We start from the raw sequence: 18,740 nt of genomic DNA on the forward strand, positions 1-18,740 counted from the left end.
CATGCAGTAGCTTTTTGGGTGGGCTAGGGATAAAAAAAAGTTGCTGTTGCAGCTTTTTAGAGTTGTAAGGATACTCAGATCATTACACTTGGAAGATTTTTTAGAACGTTGATTTTTCGAGAATAGACCCACAAAAATTGTTTAATGTAGATTTTTAAAAATTAATTAAAAAAATTCCTCCACAAAACAAGTTTGTCAAAGAAAAGTAGAGCTTAAATAGACGAATGAAACCCAAAACGAACAAAAAATACAATAAATAACTAAGTCAAACTCTAAACAAGCAAAAATTGACTTGAGTATGGCTGGTAACCCCCATGCCTCTCAAGACCAAAACATAGTTTGTACTTTACTGAAAACAAAATACATATTAAACATTTTCCCTTTTTTTACTTTAATAAATAAAGAATTTTTAAAATTTTAAGAAATAAATATCAGTATATGTATAATAAACTGGCAACCCACAGTCATAGTCTTTTTTTTTTTTTTTTTTTTTTTTTTTTTTTTTTTTTTTTTTTTTTTTTTTTTTTTTTTTTTTTTTTTTTTTTTTTTTAGAATGACATAAATCATGTACATATTCACTGATTTAAAGTAGAAAAGGGAACAGGGTTTAATTGTACAAACTAAATAACCTATGACCACTAGGAGAAGAAGAAGACTATCTGATAAATATATATCTAAGGAAGCAAACATGAAAAACCGGGAAAATATATTCCCCAGGGAAATCTCTGAAATCCTGAAGGGCAAAACTGATTGTCAGATGTGTGCAATTCTCAGAAAGCGAAAACACAAATATCGTTCTTCATGAAATGTTTTTTGGAGATCACTTGAATTACTTTAAATTTGTATTGACTCATAACTACCACTGCTCTCAAGACCAAATATTCCCACTTGTAATTCCTTTGGTATTTTATGTTCACATATCAAACAAAGCACACTTTCAAGCATGAATCCATTTACTAGACAAGAAAACATTCCTGGTTTTTATCGTTATAAATATACTCATATTCTTCAAGATTGAAACAATCAGCATGTAATACACTAACCACTATAATATTCTTCTTAAACTCATCTTAAAAAATAATGAATTCCTCTGAAGTTTTTTTTATTTCTTTTTGACTGTTGTACTTAGGATTCCTGTATTTTTTGGTAAATGTGAGCTTGCTTCTTTTTTTTAGGAAATTATTTCTAAAGACAAAGTTGACATTGGATTAGGAAAGGCTATTTCTCTTGGCTGGATTATGTCAGACAAAAACACTGGAACAAAGGCACCGAAATTTGAAAGAAAGGTTCAATTTATTGATGATAAGGTTCAAAAAAATTTAAATTCTTTTCAAAAAGGAAAGGAACTGGACAAATCTGTTTTATTGGAGTACAAGAAAAGAAAGTTGGTTCGAGAGGTGTAAGTTTCTCATTTTTGTTATAACAAAACTTCTTGGCAAGAAGAAATAATCTGAATTAGATATTAGCAAATATTTTGAAATTCAAAATGAGACAGTAGAGTGAAAAAAGGTAGCAACTGTTAAAGGTGAAAAAAGGTAGATATTAGCAAATATTTTGAAATTCAAAATGAGACAGTAGAGTGAAAAAAGGTAACACTGTTGAAGGACATATTTGTTGGCAAAAATAAAATCATGAAAAATTCTAAATAAAGAAAGCACTTCAGCGAAAAGAAAAAAACATAGAATGAGACAAGACTTAGTGCAAAAGAAAACTTTTACCATTCTAAATTCCCTACCTCAGGCCCATGATTTAGTATACTTGATTTAAAATTCAATGTTGGTTGACAAAAACTGTATTCCTGTATTTCGGTTCGCTTCAGTTTCAGATTAGATTTGAAAGATTGATTTTACAACAGTCTTAACTCCCTTTAAAAATATTTATTAGTTTTCTCTCTATTCTCCCACAAAAACTTACTTTTGGTGTTCTCTTTTTGATGGGTTTTCAACTATTTTTTTTTCTTTTCTTTTTTTGAACTTTTCCATAAGAGCGGCGAATTATGCGAACCTGAATTTACATAGTGATGTCTCTTAGACGTTTATGCTTGACAAACTTACCATCTCCTTATAGAAGTTAGTTTGACAGTAAAATAGATGCAAAACTGGGAAATTAAAGACTCATTTGATTCAATATTGTGCTGACAGCAATGTTACCCTCTACAAACTTAGTTTGGGCAGTAGATCTATTTATGATGAACCCTTTTTCCAGGTTCGAAAGGAGTACTTTGTTGTAAGTCAGGAGGCGAAAACTTGAAAAGCCTCACCGAGACCTAACTTAGGTGTCATACCTTTTTTTGAAATGCTCCGTTGATTCAGGATAGCTGAAATTTGACCTTTCAAAAATCATCTCTTTCTCCCTATTATGAAAAATTTCTGCCAGAATCGTAGAAACAGTTTGTCTGTTTTTTATTATAATTATTACAGGCTTCACGGCTCCATCATAGATGGCAATATGTCGTTAGCCCTGGTAATTTCCTCATTTTCCGACACTAAGGTATTTGTTATTACTTCTTTTGAACGTGTCAAGGGAAGGATTTTCCAGGATTACTTCTGCCGGCAATCTATCCCACTATGGCAACCTATCACTGGGAGAAACTCGTTTTCAGTTATTCTTGGCAGGGAGTAACCTGCTAGGTAGTCCTGACGAGCTGTACTTTGGCGAGTTGATTGCTAGGGCTTCGCTCTATCTGGAACGAATTTCGATAGCTCCTCTGATGGAGGGAGCTATCCTTTGATTTAAAAAATTTGAATATTATGAGGCAGTAATTTACATTGAGCATTTCAGAATTTTTTTAGACCGGATTAGGAAATTAAAATAACAACGTTTAGGAAGCTTTTCTCTAGGAAACTTTTTATAAAATTACTTGTTTTAGACGAAATAAAAGAAAAAAAAAATCAGATTCTGTGCTCTTCAATATAGAATATATTTACATTTGGGGATTGAAAGTATTTTCTATTATTTACAATTGTCATTGAAGTGAATTTCTTATATTGTATTTATTTGCATTCTTTTCAGACTTATAACAAGCTATATTGTGTCTAAAGGTTCTCAGTTTAGCACAACTCTCAGCAAACAAGAGACCGAGCTGACGACTGACATGATTACTTCTGGCTCTTGGAAGGAAAAAAGCTTCAAATCATATAATTTTAATGCTCTTGGTGCTACCTTATCTAAAGGACATCTTCACCCCCTTCAAAAAGTTCTAGAACAATATCGACAGATTTTCTTGGAAATGGGGTGAGTACGAGTAAAAGTATTTTTAATTGATAAATTAGTCTTGTTTGCTAAATCTAGTTTTCATCAAATACGGCACGAAAGAATGTTTTGTTTTTGCCTGTTATATAATTGGTTATTTTTTTTTCAATAATTAAATAATTGGTTATTGCTTAAATATGATGTAACTTTGCTCATTGTAGGCTTTAGTTTAATTTCTTTTATTTTCACCTGTTTATTTGTCAATCTTGTGAGAAATTTGATTTTAGTAACTTTATTCTGATGAACCCAAGGCTTATGCTCAATGATCTTAATTAGTCATTTAGTGGCCAATAAAAAATATACCAAAGAGCGTCTTTAAAATGCTCCCGAAGCGAAATTAAGATTTGTCAATTTAGATTTTTTATGTGTTTATTCTTTTAAGAGATGGTTTTCTTGTATTCTTTAGAGAATGCGCTATTATACTCTGCTTAATAAAAAGAATTATGTGTGTCTGAGATAAGTAAGGTGGGGTTAGCTCTTGAAAAAGCTTTTAGCACAAGAATACTAGAAAACATAGATACATTGGTTTACTTCAACGTTTTTGCAATTTGTTCTCGTTTTCTGCGTTAAAGATTATTTACGGTATGATTTTCCTATCATACATTGTATATATGGATGTGGCGAGTAACTGGGCGAGTTACTTTTATACTAATTATTGAAAAATCCCGACAATTCAGAAAAAAATCTCTCTTGCGAAATTACGCAATGTTTTGTTACTCACTTGTTATTGCCATCTAGTTTTTGATACTGGTCTGTCGCGGGATGTCCGTTGATTATGTTGCTGAGCATTTCCGCTGCTTGTGCGTCTGTTTTTCTTTTTTTTCTTGTTATCAGTGGTCTGTAGCTCTTAAGTCTCTTAGAGATGCTGACTCAGAATTTTTACTGGGTATGGGAATCGCGAAACGGGGGAAAAGATTCCAGCAAATTTCTAAGAATTTTCCGAAAAATAAAAGCCTTTTATATCCTCATGCTGTCAAGAAAATCTATCATTGCTTGGAAAGTAGCCTTTTTCAGAACAATTTTATGTCGTCCTTCTGCAGGGCATTAAATTTTCTAAATGATGCTTGGTGTCTGTCCTAGATTTCTTGGAAATATATGCAGAAAAGACGGATCTCGAATGCCAAATTCCGATAACTCAGGTTATTCTTAGAAATTTGTATTTATTCCTTCTTGTAATTTAGTTGATTAATACTGTGAAGAGTACATGAACTTTCTTAAAAATGAAATTACTTCGTTCACATAGGAATTATTTCCAAAGTGGTCGTGAAGCATCAAGTTGTTTATATTATATTATATTAAATCTCCTAGCATTATACTCTGGGTAGCACCGGGGGACAGTCCCCTCATAATTGGACCAGAAAGACATAATTGGTCGACATAATTGGTCTTTCACCGGGGGACACTCCCCTCATAATTGGACCAGAAAGACATAATTGGTTTTTCTAAAAAAAAAATCTTTTTATCTTTCATGGATTAGAAAAAAATGATCTTTTATTCATCATTTGCTTCTAGATATCACTAATATTCTCCATTTTTAATATTTCATTGTTTCTACAATTTCACAGGTTCTCTGAAATGCCCACAAATAATTACGTTGAGTCGTCGTTTTGGAATTTTGATGCACTGTTTCAGCCTCAGCAGCATCCAGCTCGCGATGCACATGACACTTTCTTCCTATCTGGTATAGTCTTAATTTATGCTTTGATTTTTTTTTCAATTAATTCCACCTCTTCTATTGTATATTTGAAGGCAAAGATTATTCTAAAGGAAGTAACCGCAGTAAAAAATGATTGTGATTAACTTGGATTTTTGATAGAGACAGTCGACTTACTGTTAGTATGCATCCTATTTTTGATCCATATATGATACAACATCTGGTCTTTGTTTTTAGAAGACCTTGTATTTTTGGAAATTAACGGAAAAGGCTGTACTGCCTTTCTACCAAAAAGTTATTTATCAAAACCAAAAAAAATAGCCCCGATCCTTACAGACAGCTGAATGGAAAAACTGAAAAGGCTTCCCGACATTTTGATTGTACAGTCGTAATCTTCACCAGTGTAAAATTTAAGTTGCCTTAAAATAGTTATAACCTTGAGCATGGCTTTCCCTTTAAAAGCTTTTATTTTTCAAAATTGTAATTTTTTTTCGAGACACCAAGATCCTCAAAATTTCTGACAAATTTGCTACGACATCAAACACTCTTTAAAACAAATGCAGTCACTTAAATGGAAATTTAATTAAAAAAAAAAAAATTATAGAATCTTGCCAAACTGTATAAAATTCAAGGCGATCGCTAAGCGATTTTAACGCTGCGTATGAAATTTTTCTGTGCAAAGTGATTAGATTACATTATGTTAAGCATAATTTTTCACACTTGAACAAGTTCTTTTACTCTAAGCTATTGTAAAAATCCCTGAAAACCATCATAACTATCGTCTAAATTCATCATAGTCATTATAAGCAAACTGCTTAAAAACTAAAAATATGGAATGGAGACAGAAATTCAAGCTCTGATCAAGCGTAAAAGGCTTTCTAGGTAAGGTTGATCAAATATTTTCCAAAATTCATATCATTCAGGAGATGCATTTTATTGCTGCTATGTTGGCTCTTCCATAACGTTGTTGCTGTTGTGTTGTGTTGGCTCTTCCATAAGATAAACGCACTTGTCGACCATAAGATAAACCTAACGGAAGATAAACGCACGTAATGTAACTTAACCTTCAAAGTAGGGCTCAAGTCCACTTGGGACTGCCCACGTTACGGACAAAATCTGCTCTGTAAGATTATGTTAAGTCTTAATTTACAGTAGTATGTAAGGTTCTACGGCTTAGTGGAAAAGAAACAATCATATGTTTTTACTTTTGTTATTAGTGCCATTTACTTTTGTTAGCTACTTTATTTTATATTCTTATAGATCTAGATTGTTGTGGCCCTTCACTAAAGAACTGTGCAAGCGCACGTATGTGCTTGTGCAACTCTCTCTCTCTCTCTCTCTCTCTCTCTCTCTCTCTCTCTCTCTCTCTCTCTCTCTCTCTTTCTCTCCTCTCTCTCTCTCACCCCGTCTCTCTCTCTCTCTCTCTCTCTCTCTCTCTCTCTTTCTCTCCTCTCTCTCTCTCACCCCGTCCCTCTCTCTCTCCCTCTCTCTCTCTCCCTCTCCCTCTCTCTCTCTCTCTCCCTCTCCCTCTATTGCTCGTCAACGAATTTGTATTTGTACCATTTACTTGTTTTCGTGGTTCTACCTGATTTCGTGACCTAAAATCTCATTCAGACAGAGAGAAGAGGGAGGAGGCGCGTTTTTTTAGATACGATTATTACTTATTTCACCCGTTTTCATACAAAAAGAATACAAAAAAAGAGAAAAGTAAAAGAGCTATACAACTATAAAAATTTAACTAGTGTAGACGAAATGGTTCCAAGCATGTTTTGAACTCTTTCGGTTGTTTTTCTTTATAAGTTTAGTAATAGCTGCAGTAAAGTCTTCTGTATGAAAATAACTGATGAGCTTTGAACTGTGTGTCCAAATTGGATATCTCAGTAAGTATTTTATGAAACAGAAAAACGTGCAGTTGATTTTCAATTTATCAGAATTCGCAAGAATCATCCAGAAGGGTGCATTATAGAGGATGTGGGGGAGAGCAGTTGATGTGCTCTGTTAGGAGATGACGAATGTTAGCAATTGTATTTCCAGTGGAATTACCAAGATAAACGTTTTGGTCAGAAGGAGCAGATTTTTGAATTTCCAAGTACAATTTTATATAGAAGTGGGTCTTTCCAGTTGAAAAGCAATACGTCGGACTTTTCAGCATGGTATTGAAGGCCACATTTTAAGCATTCTCTTGGCATTTTTTGGAAAGTTTCTGAAATGTTGCCCAAAGCGTGGCTGAAGTTAAAATGTCAGCATAAGTGACTAAGAAGATATTGAGGTCAGAGAGAACGCAAAAATTTTGACACTGGTCCGTAACTTTGAGGATATATTTAAGGAAATAAGTAGGTGAGGCAATGGCACCTTCCCCTGCTCCTTTCTTAACTGGTACAGTTCTATCCAGGGGCCTTGCCATTTCATCTTAACACGGTTTTTAAGTCTCACTCGTAGCTGAGCATATATATATCCCTTTGAGATTCTATAGTAGCCGGATTTACTCCTCTTTTTACAGCCCTTAAAATTATAGGGGTTGGACCAGGGAGTCAAAGGCACGACAAACTATTGTTCAATGTTTAATTATTGAGCAAAATTTTAATCTTTCTGTTAAAATATATGAACATATTCTAAAAAAAAAATCAATTCGCTTTAGGCTGGGCATTATTTTGTTTGTCCCCGAGCTGCCCTAGTTTATTATTTCATATTTTAGTTAGCGACTTCAAAACTTTGTCATGTCGCAGAAGCTAAATTTTGTACTTTTTAGAGCCGAAATATGGTGACAATATACCACCGGAGTATATGGAAAAAGTTGAACGGGTTCACAGCACTGGAGGTTATGGTTCGATAGGGTACAGATACGATTGGAAAGTGGAAGAAGCTAGGAAAAATGTTTTAAGGACTCACACAACTGCTGTTAGCGCGAAAATGTTGTATAAACTAGCCCAGGTATTTGCTTTTCTTGTGTCAATGCGTATTATAAAGTTATTCATGCTGATACCCTCGTGCTCAATAAAGGACGGAATAAGAACAAAGCAAGAAATGAGGCCAATATTTCAAGGCTGATCAACAAAAATGAATAAACGCACTTCTAAATTCAATATCCCCAAATACCAACCAATGAAACTATCCCCGCACAAAAAAATTTCAAGCAATGAAGGGGGATTGTATTTTTATTAATTTATCCGAAAACGAAAATATATATATATATGTATATATATATATATATATATATATATATATATATATATATATATATATATATATTCCGTTGTGAGTCTGACCTTCCCCATTATGACGAAAAAGCCTGACTTAAGGGAATAAAATACAACAAACTTGGCATAAGCCTAGAATGGGGGCTGCTAAAAAGGAAACATATTAAGAAAGCAATTCTTACTTCATAATATGCAGAATAATTGCAGTTTGTGTATTCCCTCCCAATGTCCCAGTTTATACTTCCGATATGTTTTTCCGTTCTATGCTTTCTTCAGCATTGAGTCAATTTAAGAGTACATGGGTTGAAACAAGTGTGATGCAGGGCAAAATGCATGAAAAATATATAATTTTGGCTTTATATTTGCAGAATAGTGTGGTTGGGATAAAGTATCGCGGAATTGCAGTCAAAATATGTAAACTACTATTATTATGAAGTAAGTAAGAATTATGAAGTATGAAGTGCATATTATGAATTAAGAATTGCTTTCTTAAGATGTTTCCTTCTACTCTTATACCACAAACTCTTTGCATGTGTACAGTTTTTGTTTTGTTTTTTTCCAAGAAGTTGAATTTACAGTTTTTTCAGCCTCGTGCATAATTCGATGTCTTTCTATTTCATTCAAGATAGTAGTCCTCTTTTTTTCTTTGTTTTATTTCTTTGTGTATATGACCATAGGTCCAGAGATGCTAAAAAGTGATATGTCTGGCTTTTGATTTCTACAAAAAAATTAAGCAACTAGGAAAATTGAAAGTCTGCTTATAGTCCATAGGCAAATTCACAAGTTTTTTTCTTTTTTTTAGCCTTTTTCAACTAGCCCCTTTTCTTCCTATTTATTAATTCTTTTCTATTCTAATAACTATTACTTTAATTTGTTATTTACCTTCACTGTAATAAATAGCCCCTTGTCTATAGCTACTGGTATTCTAACTTTCCTTTTTTTTTTCTTTTTTTTTTATCTTCTTCTTTCGCCGTGCCCAGTCTTTGTCAAGGGAACAATCTGATAAAGTCAGTGTATGCCTAAGTTTGTACAACTGTTTAGGAGCTTTCAAAATGAATTTAACAAAGAGTAAAGTTTGAAGAAATCCGAATTATTATTTTTTAATATACAGTAGTTGCTGTATTCAAGGAAAACGGTGTTGAAAGATGTCATTGATCAAAACATAGTGACTTCGAAATTTAACAAAAATCTCGGAAAACTAGATAATAAGCGGTTATTTAGATTGAAATCCTAGTTAGAATGTCAGCAAAATGTCGTCACCGTCCTGCCTAAAGGTTATATCTGAAGTTCGCACACTTTATGACGTAATCGCCAGAGTCGGTTGTAGTATAGAAGGGCTGAATCTCGGTAGTCCAGAAAAGCAGTTGGAGGACGTGCAGTTGCCCAGGCAGAAGGACAGTTTTAGAAGGATAATCAAGAGCAGGAAGATCAAAGCTTGATTAACATGCATTGCCCTGCTGACACTTCTAAGAAGCGATTAGTAAAGAATATTTGGCAGCCTGAAGTGTAAAAACAGTGGATATAACCTTTAGACATGGCAACGATAGCTGCCATATGCTATCGCATATGCTAATTTCATCTTTTGATCTAGCTCTAATATTGTTGACGTGATTTATTTTGTGGCATTACTGTTGTACTATAAAAAGGGAACCCCTTCCTTAGGGAGAATTCGTGAGACCGTTATAAAAGATGCTTTCTCAAGCCAAACACATTCAAAAATTTGTAGCATATCACCTTTTGTATGCTGCGTGTCTTATATTGTGTCAAGTATTAGATTGTTGGATAGCTGATTATTTCAAATGAAACAGTTTGAACAGTTTTGTGTTTGATAGATGTGGAGGATATAAAAGACTCTTGAGCTATCCATGATAGTATAAAGAGAGCCTACGGTCTTTTTATGATCTTGCAATATTTGTTTGCAGTATTTTAATGGACTTTACTCTAAGGTACACAGTTAAGGCTATTGGACAGCAAAGAATCAAATGGGAAGGTATAACTCTCAAAGACTTAAATGCCCGAGATAAAATGTTAGCAAAATGAACGAATTTTGGAGGTTTTTGAGTTCGGGGTGCAAGAATAGATTTGAAAATAAATGTTAAGAAGACTGAGTTGCTTAGATTATGAACAAATGGAGGTGAAGAAGTGATGTTAGGTAACGGGAAGATCGGTCAAGTGGATAGCTTCAATTACCTCGGTGGAATTATTAGTTAAGATGGTGTGTACAATGAAGACTTAAAAATTACAATGACAAAGGCCGAGGGTGTTTTTTTTGCAGTTGATAAAAGTTTGGAAGGCAAGTTTGGGAACAAAAACCAAAACATTGAAAGCTAAGCTCAGATATGGTTCTGAAACGTGGGTGCTTCGAAAGGCAAAGGAAGATGTGTTAGATGTTTTCCAGATAAATTGTCTACAAATAGTTTTAATTACCCGTTTGAAGGTCGTATGTCAACAACAAGATATACGAAAAATATGCTTCCACTTCTACGGTCAAAGGAAGGTTGAGATGGCTAGGGCACGTTTTACGGATGAAGGATGACAAATTGATAGAGGCTATTCTTTTTTAGCCGTTATCTTGGTTGAAAGGGAACGCAGGTTGTCTCTGAGTGGGGTGGGGAATGGGCAGGAAGGATTTGTAGGAAATTGGAACTTCCTAGGAGAAAGGCAAGGGGTGAAGCTTTGAATAGACTGGACGGGAGGAGGAGCCAATGCAGTTATTGTGGGCTAAGGCAACTTGGGGCTGCAGTGATTTGTTTGAAGTAATTGTTGCAGAATCATGTGTTCGTGAAGTATGTAGCTTTATCTAGGTAACGGAAGAATTATAAACTTTTAAAATTCAAAGTTATCACAAAAAACAAAGATCTGTCTCGAGCTATGAAAATTGTCTGTCTGATGACTAGCCAAAGAGAGTGTTGGACGAAAAGCATAAAAAAGATGGGAAAATGGGTGCTCTTTTTTTAGGGGGGGGGGCAAAAATATTATTTCCACCTCCCCTAAACGCAAAGTTACAATTCTACTTATCCCCCTCCGAGAAGATTTACTGAAAGCTCCAGTACGATTCCCCAGCTGTAAGAGAAAGCGAGTCAGGCTTACCAATATGCCGCAAAACATTGAGACTAGATTGTTCGCTTTTCAAAGACACCTGTCCCTCACTGTATAGCATCGTGTGGTTGTTTTGACGTGGAGTAGCCATCGCTACTAATTATGTTAAGTAAAACTTTAAGTTAAAGATGCTTTCCGCCCTACTGACAGATTGCATACCGTCCTTGGCTGGTAAAAACAAAGTATCTGTAAAAGCTAGAATTGAGAACATAAAAAGGTTGTCGGAATCAGCTTTTTATCCTTTATTGCCTCATCATCCTTTGGTCCGTCTGTTCGGTTCATCTCATTGTAGCGTAGTGTTTTTTCTCTTTGTAGTGTATTTTATTTGCGTATATTTCATTTTCTTTTTTTTTTCTCTTTTTCTTGTGCTACTCCACAAGTGCCATAACTTGTTATGGTGTGGGTTGTGAATAATTTATTATTATTATTATTATTTCTTGAATTTTTTGTTCCTTTCCATATCGCTTTGCCTTATTTTTCAGGAGCCAGTTTTTATGCCTGTGAAATATTTCAGCATTGATAGAGTCTACAGGAATGAAACTCTAGATGCAACTCATTTAGCTGAATTTCATCAAATTGAAGGTGTCGTTGCTGATTATGGCCTTACGCTTGGTGATCTGTTGGGTAAATTTTTACTTTTTATGCTACAAATAGATAAAGAGTCCAAAGAGAATTGAAAAACGTCACGCAAGAGTGCACTATTTTTTTTATTGTATTACTGATTAATAATCAGTAAGGGACTAGTAATCAATTAATTGTTTAATCCTTGTCAAATATATAGCAAAATATTTTAATAATACTTTCTTGTTTATCTCTCTTGATGTCCCTCAATTTCTTTCTGGAAAGGCAGTGGCATGTCGGGTCTTTCCAGTTCAATAATTTTTTTTCTCTCTTTTTTAATTCTATCCTGCTTTGTATGTTTCTCTTCTCTTCTTTTAATATCATTTTCAGCTATATGTTAAATCTCCTTCTAAATCTTCTATCTGTTAAATATCCTATCTGTTAAATGTCCTTGTCTTGTTCCAGTGTTTTTTTTTTTTTTTTTTTTTTTTTTTTTTTTTTGTATATATTTATAAAAGTGTTTTATCCTTTCACGAAAGGATGTCCTCCGTAACTTTCAAAATGTATCATATATTTGTAGAATTTATTATTGTCTGCAATAAAAACATTACAAAGTTTTTACATACTCTGTAAATATTGCAATTATGATTATTTTTAAGTTCATGTTATGATTTCATTTGATTTGAACAAATTTCCTGGGTTAAATTTCAAATTCTTGATGAATTTTGACTTAAAGAAGCGGGGAATTTGGTTGTGTCCAGACCGGTTTCTTTACATTTTTACTTAATTTCAGGTGTTATAAACGAATTCTTCAAAAAGCTAGGAATTGAAAAGCTACGTTTTAAGCCTGCTTACAATCCGTACACTGAGCCGAGTATGGAAGTATTTAGCTACCATGAAGGTCTCAAGAAATGGGTTGAAATTGGAAATTCTGGCCTTTTTCGACCTGAAATGTTACTGCCAATGGGACTGCCGGAAGGTGTAAACGTCATTGCCTGGGGACTCTCTTTAGAAAGGTTTCTTTACATTTTCTTTTTCAAAATTGCCAGGCCTCTAACCTTTTTTTAAGATATTAATGCTAGACATCAGATATATAATGGTTGAAAGAGCTTTGTGAGATAAGACACAAATTTTAAGAAGGTTGTAGATCTTTTAAAATTATCCTTTTATTACTGTTAATAACTGTTAATAATTACAGGTTGATTACACCTTGAAGTTACTGTTAAGAAGAAGTCTCATTTTCCAGTCATTTTAGGAAGAAAATAGTAAATAAAGCTCTTTAGAAAAAGTATAAAACTGAACCATGTCGAATATGGCCTTTTGAATTACTGCTGCCATATCTGATAACTCTAGCGGGTATACAAGTTAAATACAATTCTTGCTGAATTTGGTGGTACTGACAGTGGCGGTTTTAGGGGGACAGAGAGGGCACTTGCCCCGGGCAAGTTCAAAATTTAAAATAAATAATTTAACTACCATAATTATTTTTAAATTTTTGAAGTTTTATATTTATTAAAATAAAATAGAGGGCGCAGTTGGTAGTAGGTATAAGTAAATTGAATTCAACATTGTCATTTTTTCTACGTCTTGATCGCCATTCCCTGATAACAAAAGCAAGTAACAGTAAAAGTAAAACATTGCGGTGATCCAGATCCCTTTTAGCTGTCCCACGAACTCCAAGACATGGAGAAAATAATTCAACGTCTACACATTTTCTTAAAGAAGCCTATAAATGTGAAAGAATTAATTGCGGTATGTGGAGATGAAGCGGGTCTTCGCAAACGTAAGATCTGCGTATCAAATATTATTAGCATTTGCAGTGTTGGTGGCCCGTAATGAGACGTCATTTACCTTAGATCCTCCAGAGCCAGGATTGGCTCAAAGGACACCTTCGAAATAGTGGCAAACACTGTGGTTGAAGAGACATCTACCTCTACTCAGATCATGTTCATACTGCCTTCGTAAGGCAAGTCTTGGACGGCCTGTTTTGCCCCCCCCCCTTCAGGGCACCAATCATAAAATGTACAGGAGAGTTGATCCTCTGGCACACGAAGGGTGTGGTCAAGGTACGCCCACTCCTTACGTTTCAAAAGGTCAGTAACTAATGGTTGCCCGGTTTTAAGGCAAACTCCTGTGTTTGTGACCTTTTCCTGCCACGTTATGCTCAGTATTCTTCTAAGGTACGTGTTTTGAAAGGCTAGGACGCGTTTCTTCAGTTGGATATTTAGTTTCCAGCATTCACTTGTATAGCGGAGAATGTATATCGCTTAGCTATTCCTGAGGCGGAGCTTCAAGAGTATAGAGTATTTTCTGCTGCGCCTAATTGGTTTCAACTTATAAAAAGCCGATGTAGTTTGTCCAATCTTCCTCTTAATTTCCTTGGTTATCTCACCATTATTTTCAATCCCCCCAAGGTACTTAAATTCATTGACCTGTTCAATTGCTTTATCTTTTCATTTCAGTGCCAGTAGAGTCAGATGTTGCCATGCTCTTTGCCTTTTGACATTCACTTTAAGTCCCACTTTTTCAGCCTTTTGTTCTATGGTGTCGAGTAGCAGCTGCAGTCGCTGATTTGCTTCTTCGAGAAGAGCAAAGTCGTCAGCAAAGTCCAGGTCGGAGATCTTTCGGCTGCAAAACTTTACTTCAGAATCTGAAGACTGCCTTAGAATGTAGTCCATAACAATAAGAAACAGAAATGGGGGTATGACACATTCCTGTTTGACACCAGACATTATATTGAAGAAATATCTATCCTCATTTTCTGTGGGCGCACAACATTCACTATCTTCATAGAGTGTGACTTTAATTTTGACTAGTTTATCAGGTGATCCGTAATAATTCGAAATCTTCGATAAAATCTTTCGATCAACAGAATCGAACCCCTTTTCAAAATCAGTGAAGTATTTATATTTTTTTGTCCCATTCCCTAGATTCTGCAACCCTTAGTCCTACCAGTCCTACCAGGCCGAAAGTTGATACCTTCCAATTGTCAGAGATTAGTACATCGCCCTTCGTGAAGAGTTGGACCAGCGTGCCCCTGGTCCGTTGTTTTGGGACTTTTTTTCTTATTCCAGACGACCACTAGGAGAGCAGTCCAAACAGTTATACAGACTCGAAGGCATTTCTTCAGCATATCTCTCGTGATCCCATCGACTTCAGATGCTCGTTTATTTTTCAACTTTTTACAGCTGTTGTAACTTTTTTGGTGCTATGGGGGTGGGGTCAGCACTTATGTCAATTAGTAAGAAAGGTTAGATTGGCTATGGTCCAAGAGTACCTAAATGATTTAGCCTTAATATGCATACAACGCAAAGAATTAAAAGCAAATAATTGGGACAAGATAATGAATGATTTTGGAGAGGCTAAAGTAAGAAAAGTTAGATTTAAATAAACGGAAAATTTTGTTAATAAATGAAAATTTTGTTAAAACTTGGCTGGAAAATTTTGGGAGGCTTGGGTAGGGGCGCTAATCAAGATGCGAAAGAGAGGACAGAGGCACAACTGGGTTCTGAATTCGTTTCTCTTTTGCACTCAAGAAGAATGCATTTCGCTATATACTTTCTTCTGAATTTTTATTGTTTCGCTTTCTTCAGTTTTGTCAATTGAAGCCAAAAAAGGAAAAAGTGCCCAAATTTAAATCATTTTAACTTATCAAGCTAGCCGTGGAATTTCAATATGTTTCGGATTATGTCGCTTTCAATCAATTTGATTACTAGTGTAGAAATCTCAATTGGACATTTAGTTTTTATTATTATTTTGTATTTTTACAGAATCCAGCTGTAAAAAAAAGTTGTATCTATAGTGTCGGCTAAACATATAACTGACATAAATACTTAAAAAATTGCTGTCTGTTGCTGTAAAATACTGTCTGTTCTTTTCAGGCCAACAATGATCAAGTATTGTATTAATAACATCCGTGACCTGGTTGGTCCTCGAGTGAATTTGGAGATGGTTCACGAAAACCCTATTTGCCGAATTGACAAGTAATCACAGTTTTGGTTTTTGATGGTACTTGTATGTGCATGATTTTTTCATTTTTCAAATTCTGGTATTTGTGCTTGTATGATGTATGTTTAAAAAAGAGTTACCATTTCTAGTATTGTTTGAAATTCCCGTTAAATGGAAGTAATGCTTTAATGTTCTAGCTTCAACCCTTTGGTGGAGTCGTGTTTCACTGTTGCGTTTCTGAGGCTATAAAGTTATATCCAAAAACTAACTCATTCAGTTACAATTCATTTCTCGAATTCTAGCTCGTTAAAAGAATTATAACAACTCCGTACTTTTTTTTTTTTTTTTTTTTTTTTTTTTTTTTTTTTTTTTTTTTTTTTTTTTTTTTTTTTTTTTTTTTTTTTTTTGAGAAACTAAAATGCACTAAAGTCCAGCTTGGCTTTGTTCGTCGAAATCCTACTAAGCAAAATGTAAATGGGATTTATATAATTGACAAATTTCTCTTCTCTCTCTCTCTCTCTCTCTCTCTCTCTCTCTCTCTCTCTCTCTCTCTCTCTCTCTCTCTCTCTCTCTCTCTCTCTCTCTCTCTCTCTCTCCTTCTCACCTTCTTTATTTCTCTCTTTCGCTGTCTCTCTTTTGCTTTTACTAATTGTTATTAATAAAAATTTGTCAACGTGAATATAAAATAAACAGCTAAAACAAGCAAAAAAGTGATGAATAAAAACTACATGCACAGTAAAAGCAGAGAAAAGGAAAATGAAACTTACATCTGAAAAACTATTTGAGTGGCTTTACAAAAATTCTGACCAACTCATAATAACAACACACTACGCAATCTCAATTAAGTTGTATCAATAATATTGCCAAGGTCTAACAGAATCAATAATATCCTGTTATTGAGTGGCTGGGGAGGCTCCTTTAGATACGTAAGGATTACTTAAAGATTTTAGGGGTTCTTAGGCTAGTACATATATATATATATATATATATATATATATATATATATATATATATATATATATATATATATATATATATATATATATATATATATATATATAATGAAAAGAGAAATCACCAATGCAACAGCACAAACATATTAAAAAAAAAGAAAAAAAAGACAGAAGGAGAAAAGGAAGACTGTTTTCCTACATTAGTAATTAATATAGATCAGCACTTGAATGAGGCCTTAACCCCACTCATCCAAACAATCACATAGGTCAAACAGCATAGCCATACACAATCAACCATAAAGAATAATCCATTGACAGACAGTCGTGTCGTCAGTACGTATAAGTCGTCATTTACCAAACAGATTATTTTTCAAAAAATCAGTATGGCTTTAGAAAGGGACATAGTACGCAGGACGCTATCCTGACAATGGTCCAATTTATTCACGAATGTCTTGATAAAAAAATGATTCCGGCCAGTATTTTTTTGGATCTTGAGAAGGCATTTCACACGATTTGTCACGAAATATTGTTGTTTAAATTAAGTCATGGCGGGATACGAGGACCAGCGCACGATTTTATCCCATCGTTCCTAACAGGTCGATCCCAAGTAACAACTATCAATAAAACAGTTTCGGATCCATGCTTATTGCCCAATATTGGTGTTCCTCAGGATTCAATTCTGGGACCACTGCTCTTCCTAATATACATAAATGACCTTCCATCAGCAACAGAAACCAACAGCCTGAATGTCCTTTTCGCCGATGATACCGGATCAACACTTGCAGGGAAGTTGGAAGATGATGTCAAAGAGAAGCTGCAAATCGTGTTTTCCCAGCTGATTGTATGGCTAAAAGCTAATCTTTTGTCATTGAATGCCGCCAAAACGAAATTCATCATTTATAGTAGACTTGGACACAAAGCAAAAGGAATTTCAACTATAATTGATCAGGCTACAGATATTCGAATTTAAAGGGTAACTTCACTCCGGTATCTTGGTATAACTATTGATGAAAATCTATCTTATAAAGAACATTGTAATAGATCACGCGTTAAAATCGCCCAAGGAGTTGGTGTAATGAGGAGGCTTCAGCATTTTTTTTTCCCTATGAAGTTCTACGACTCACTTATTTTGCCTTGGTGCATTCCCATCTTACGTATTGTCCCCTAATTTATTTAGCAACTTTCAAATATCATATAAATCCAATACAGGCTCTTCGAATTTTGCAAAGATATTTACCGTCGCCTTCTTCCTATCCGAATAAATCTAAAACTGAAACTATATATTTATTAACTAATATTTAGCCTGTTTCAGAATTATTCACTCTTCATTCTTTTTTATTCAAGGTAAAATATAACCGCTCAGAACTGTCTTCGTACTTTCGTACGAGAAATTTTTCCCTGAGCAACCTGACCATGTTTATGAAACCCGTAATAAATGGAGAATGCAGCACCTGAAATTAACCACTGAGAGATCACGGTTCTCGCCATATTTCTCGATCATGGCTTCATGGCATTTTTATCTACCATATATTGACCACAGTAAATCTCTCCCACATATTAAAAAGCAACTTCATTCTATCCTTATAAATAAATTCAAGAATCAGTAATAAAAAAAAAATCTTAAAGTGAATATTTGTTTGTTTGACATTGATAAGGTGGGTTCATTTTTTTTTTTTTTTTTTTTTTCAAATAAGTTGTCAGTCATCGGTCACCCTCGCTTGCACACTGTTTATGTTTTGTTTTTCGGATTGATATTTGCCGAGTGTCAGTTGTTTTGTGGGTGGGTTCCCGTCTAATGGTGAGTCGTGGATTTATTTGTATTTATTTTATGCATTTGTTTCTTTTTTCTGTCAAATAGGTGTGCTATATTGTTATACCGGGTCTTTGTCAATCGACCTTGTGTCTCCGGCTTGACCCTTTTTTTTTATATATTGTGTGTGTTGTACAGAAGTGTGTACAGTAAAAAAAAGACAACAGTAAAAAAAAGACAAATAATTCAGTGCCAACAACCCAATACAAGGGCTCATCAAGAGAATACACACTTGCCTATAGGGTTTCGGCTCTTTAGATTCTCTA

General features: G+C 34.4%; 1 protein-coding gene across 5 annotated transcripts in view; it reads left to right on the forward strand.

The window, feature by feature from the left end:
* LOC136037930 (phenylalanine--tRNA ligase alpha subunit-like) overlaps positions 1–18,740 on the forward strand; it is a 28,481-nt gene that overhangs the window by 6,308 nt on the left and 3,433 nt on the right. For 2 of the 5 annotated variants that reach the window (XM_065720796.1, XM_065720798.1), the window contains exons 4-10: positions 1,176–1,399; positions 3,013–3,234; positions 4,818–4,933; positions 7,656–7,837; positions 11,685–11,826; positions 12,557–12,779; positions 15,645–15,777. In XM_065720796.1, the coding sequence (XP_065576868.1) occupies positions 1,176–1,399; positions 3,013–3,234; positions 4,818–4,933; positions 7,656–7,837; positions 11,685–11,826; positions 12,557–12,779; positions 15,645–15,750 (1,215 nt within the window). In that variant the 3' untranslated portion in view covers positions 15,751–15,777. The remainder of the gene's footprint in view (positions 1–1,175; positions 1,400–3,012; positions 3,235–4,817; positions 4,934–7,655; positions 7,838–11,684; positions 11,827–12,556; positions 12,780–15,644; positions 15,778–18,740) is intronic. The other 3 variants (XM_065720794.1, XM_065720795.1, XM_065720797.1) reach the window with 2 other exon arrangements.

This window comes from Artemia franciscana, chromosome 17, assembly GCF_032884065.1.
Source record: "Artemia franciscana chromosome 17, ASM3288406v1, whole genome shotgun sequence".
Taxonomy (NCBI): domain Eukaryota; kingdom Metazoa; phylum Arthropoda; class Branchiopoda; order Anostraca; family Artemiidae; genus Artemia; species Artemia franciscana.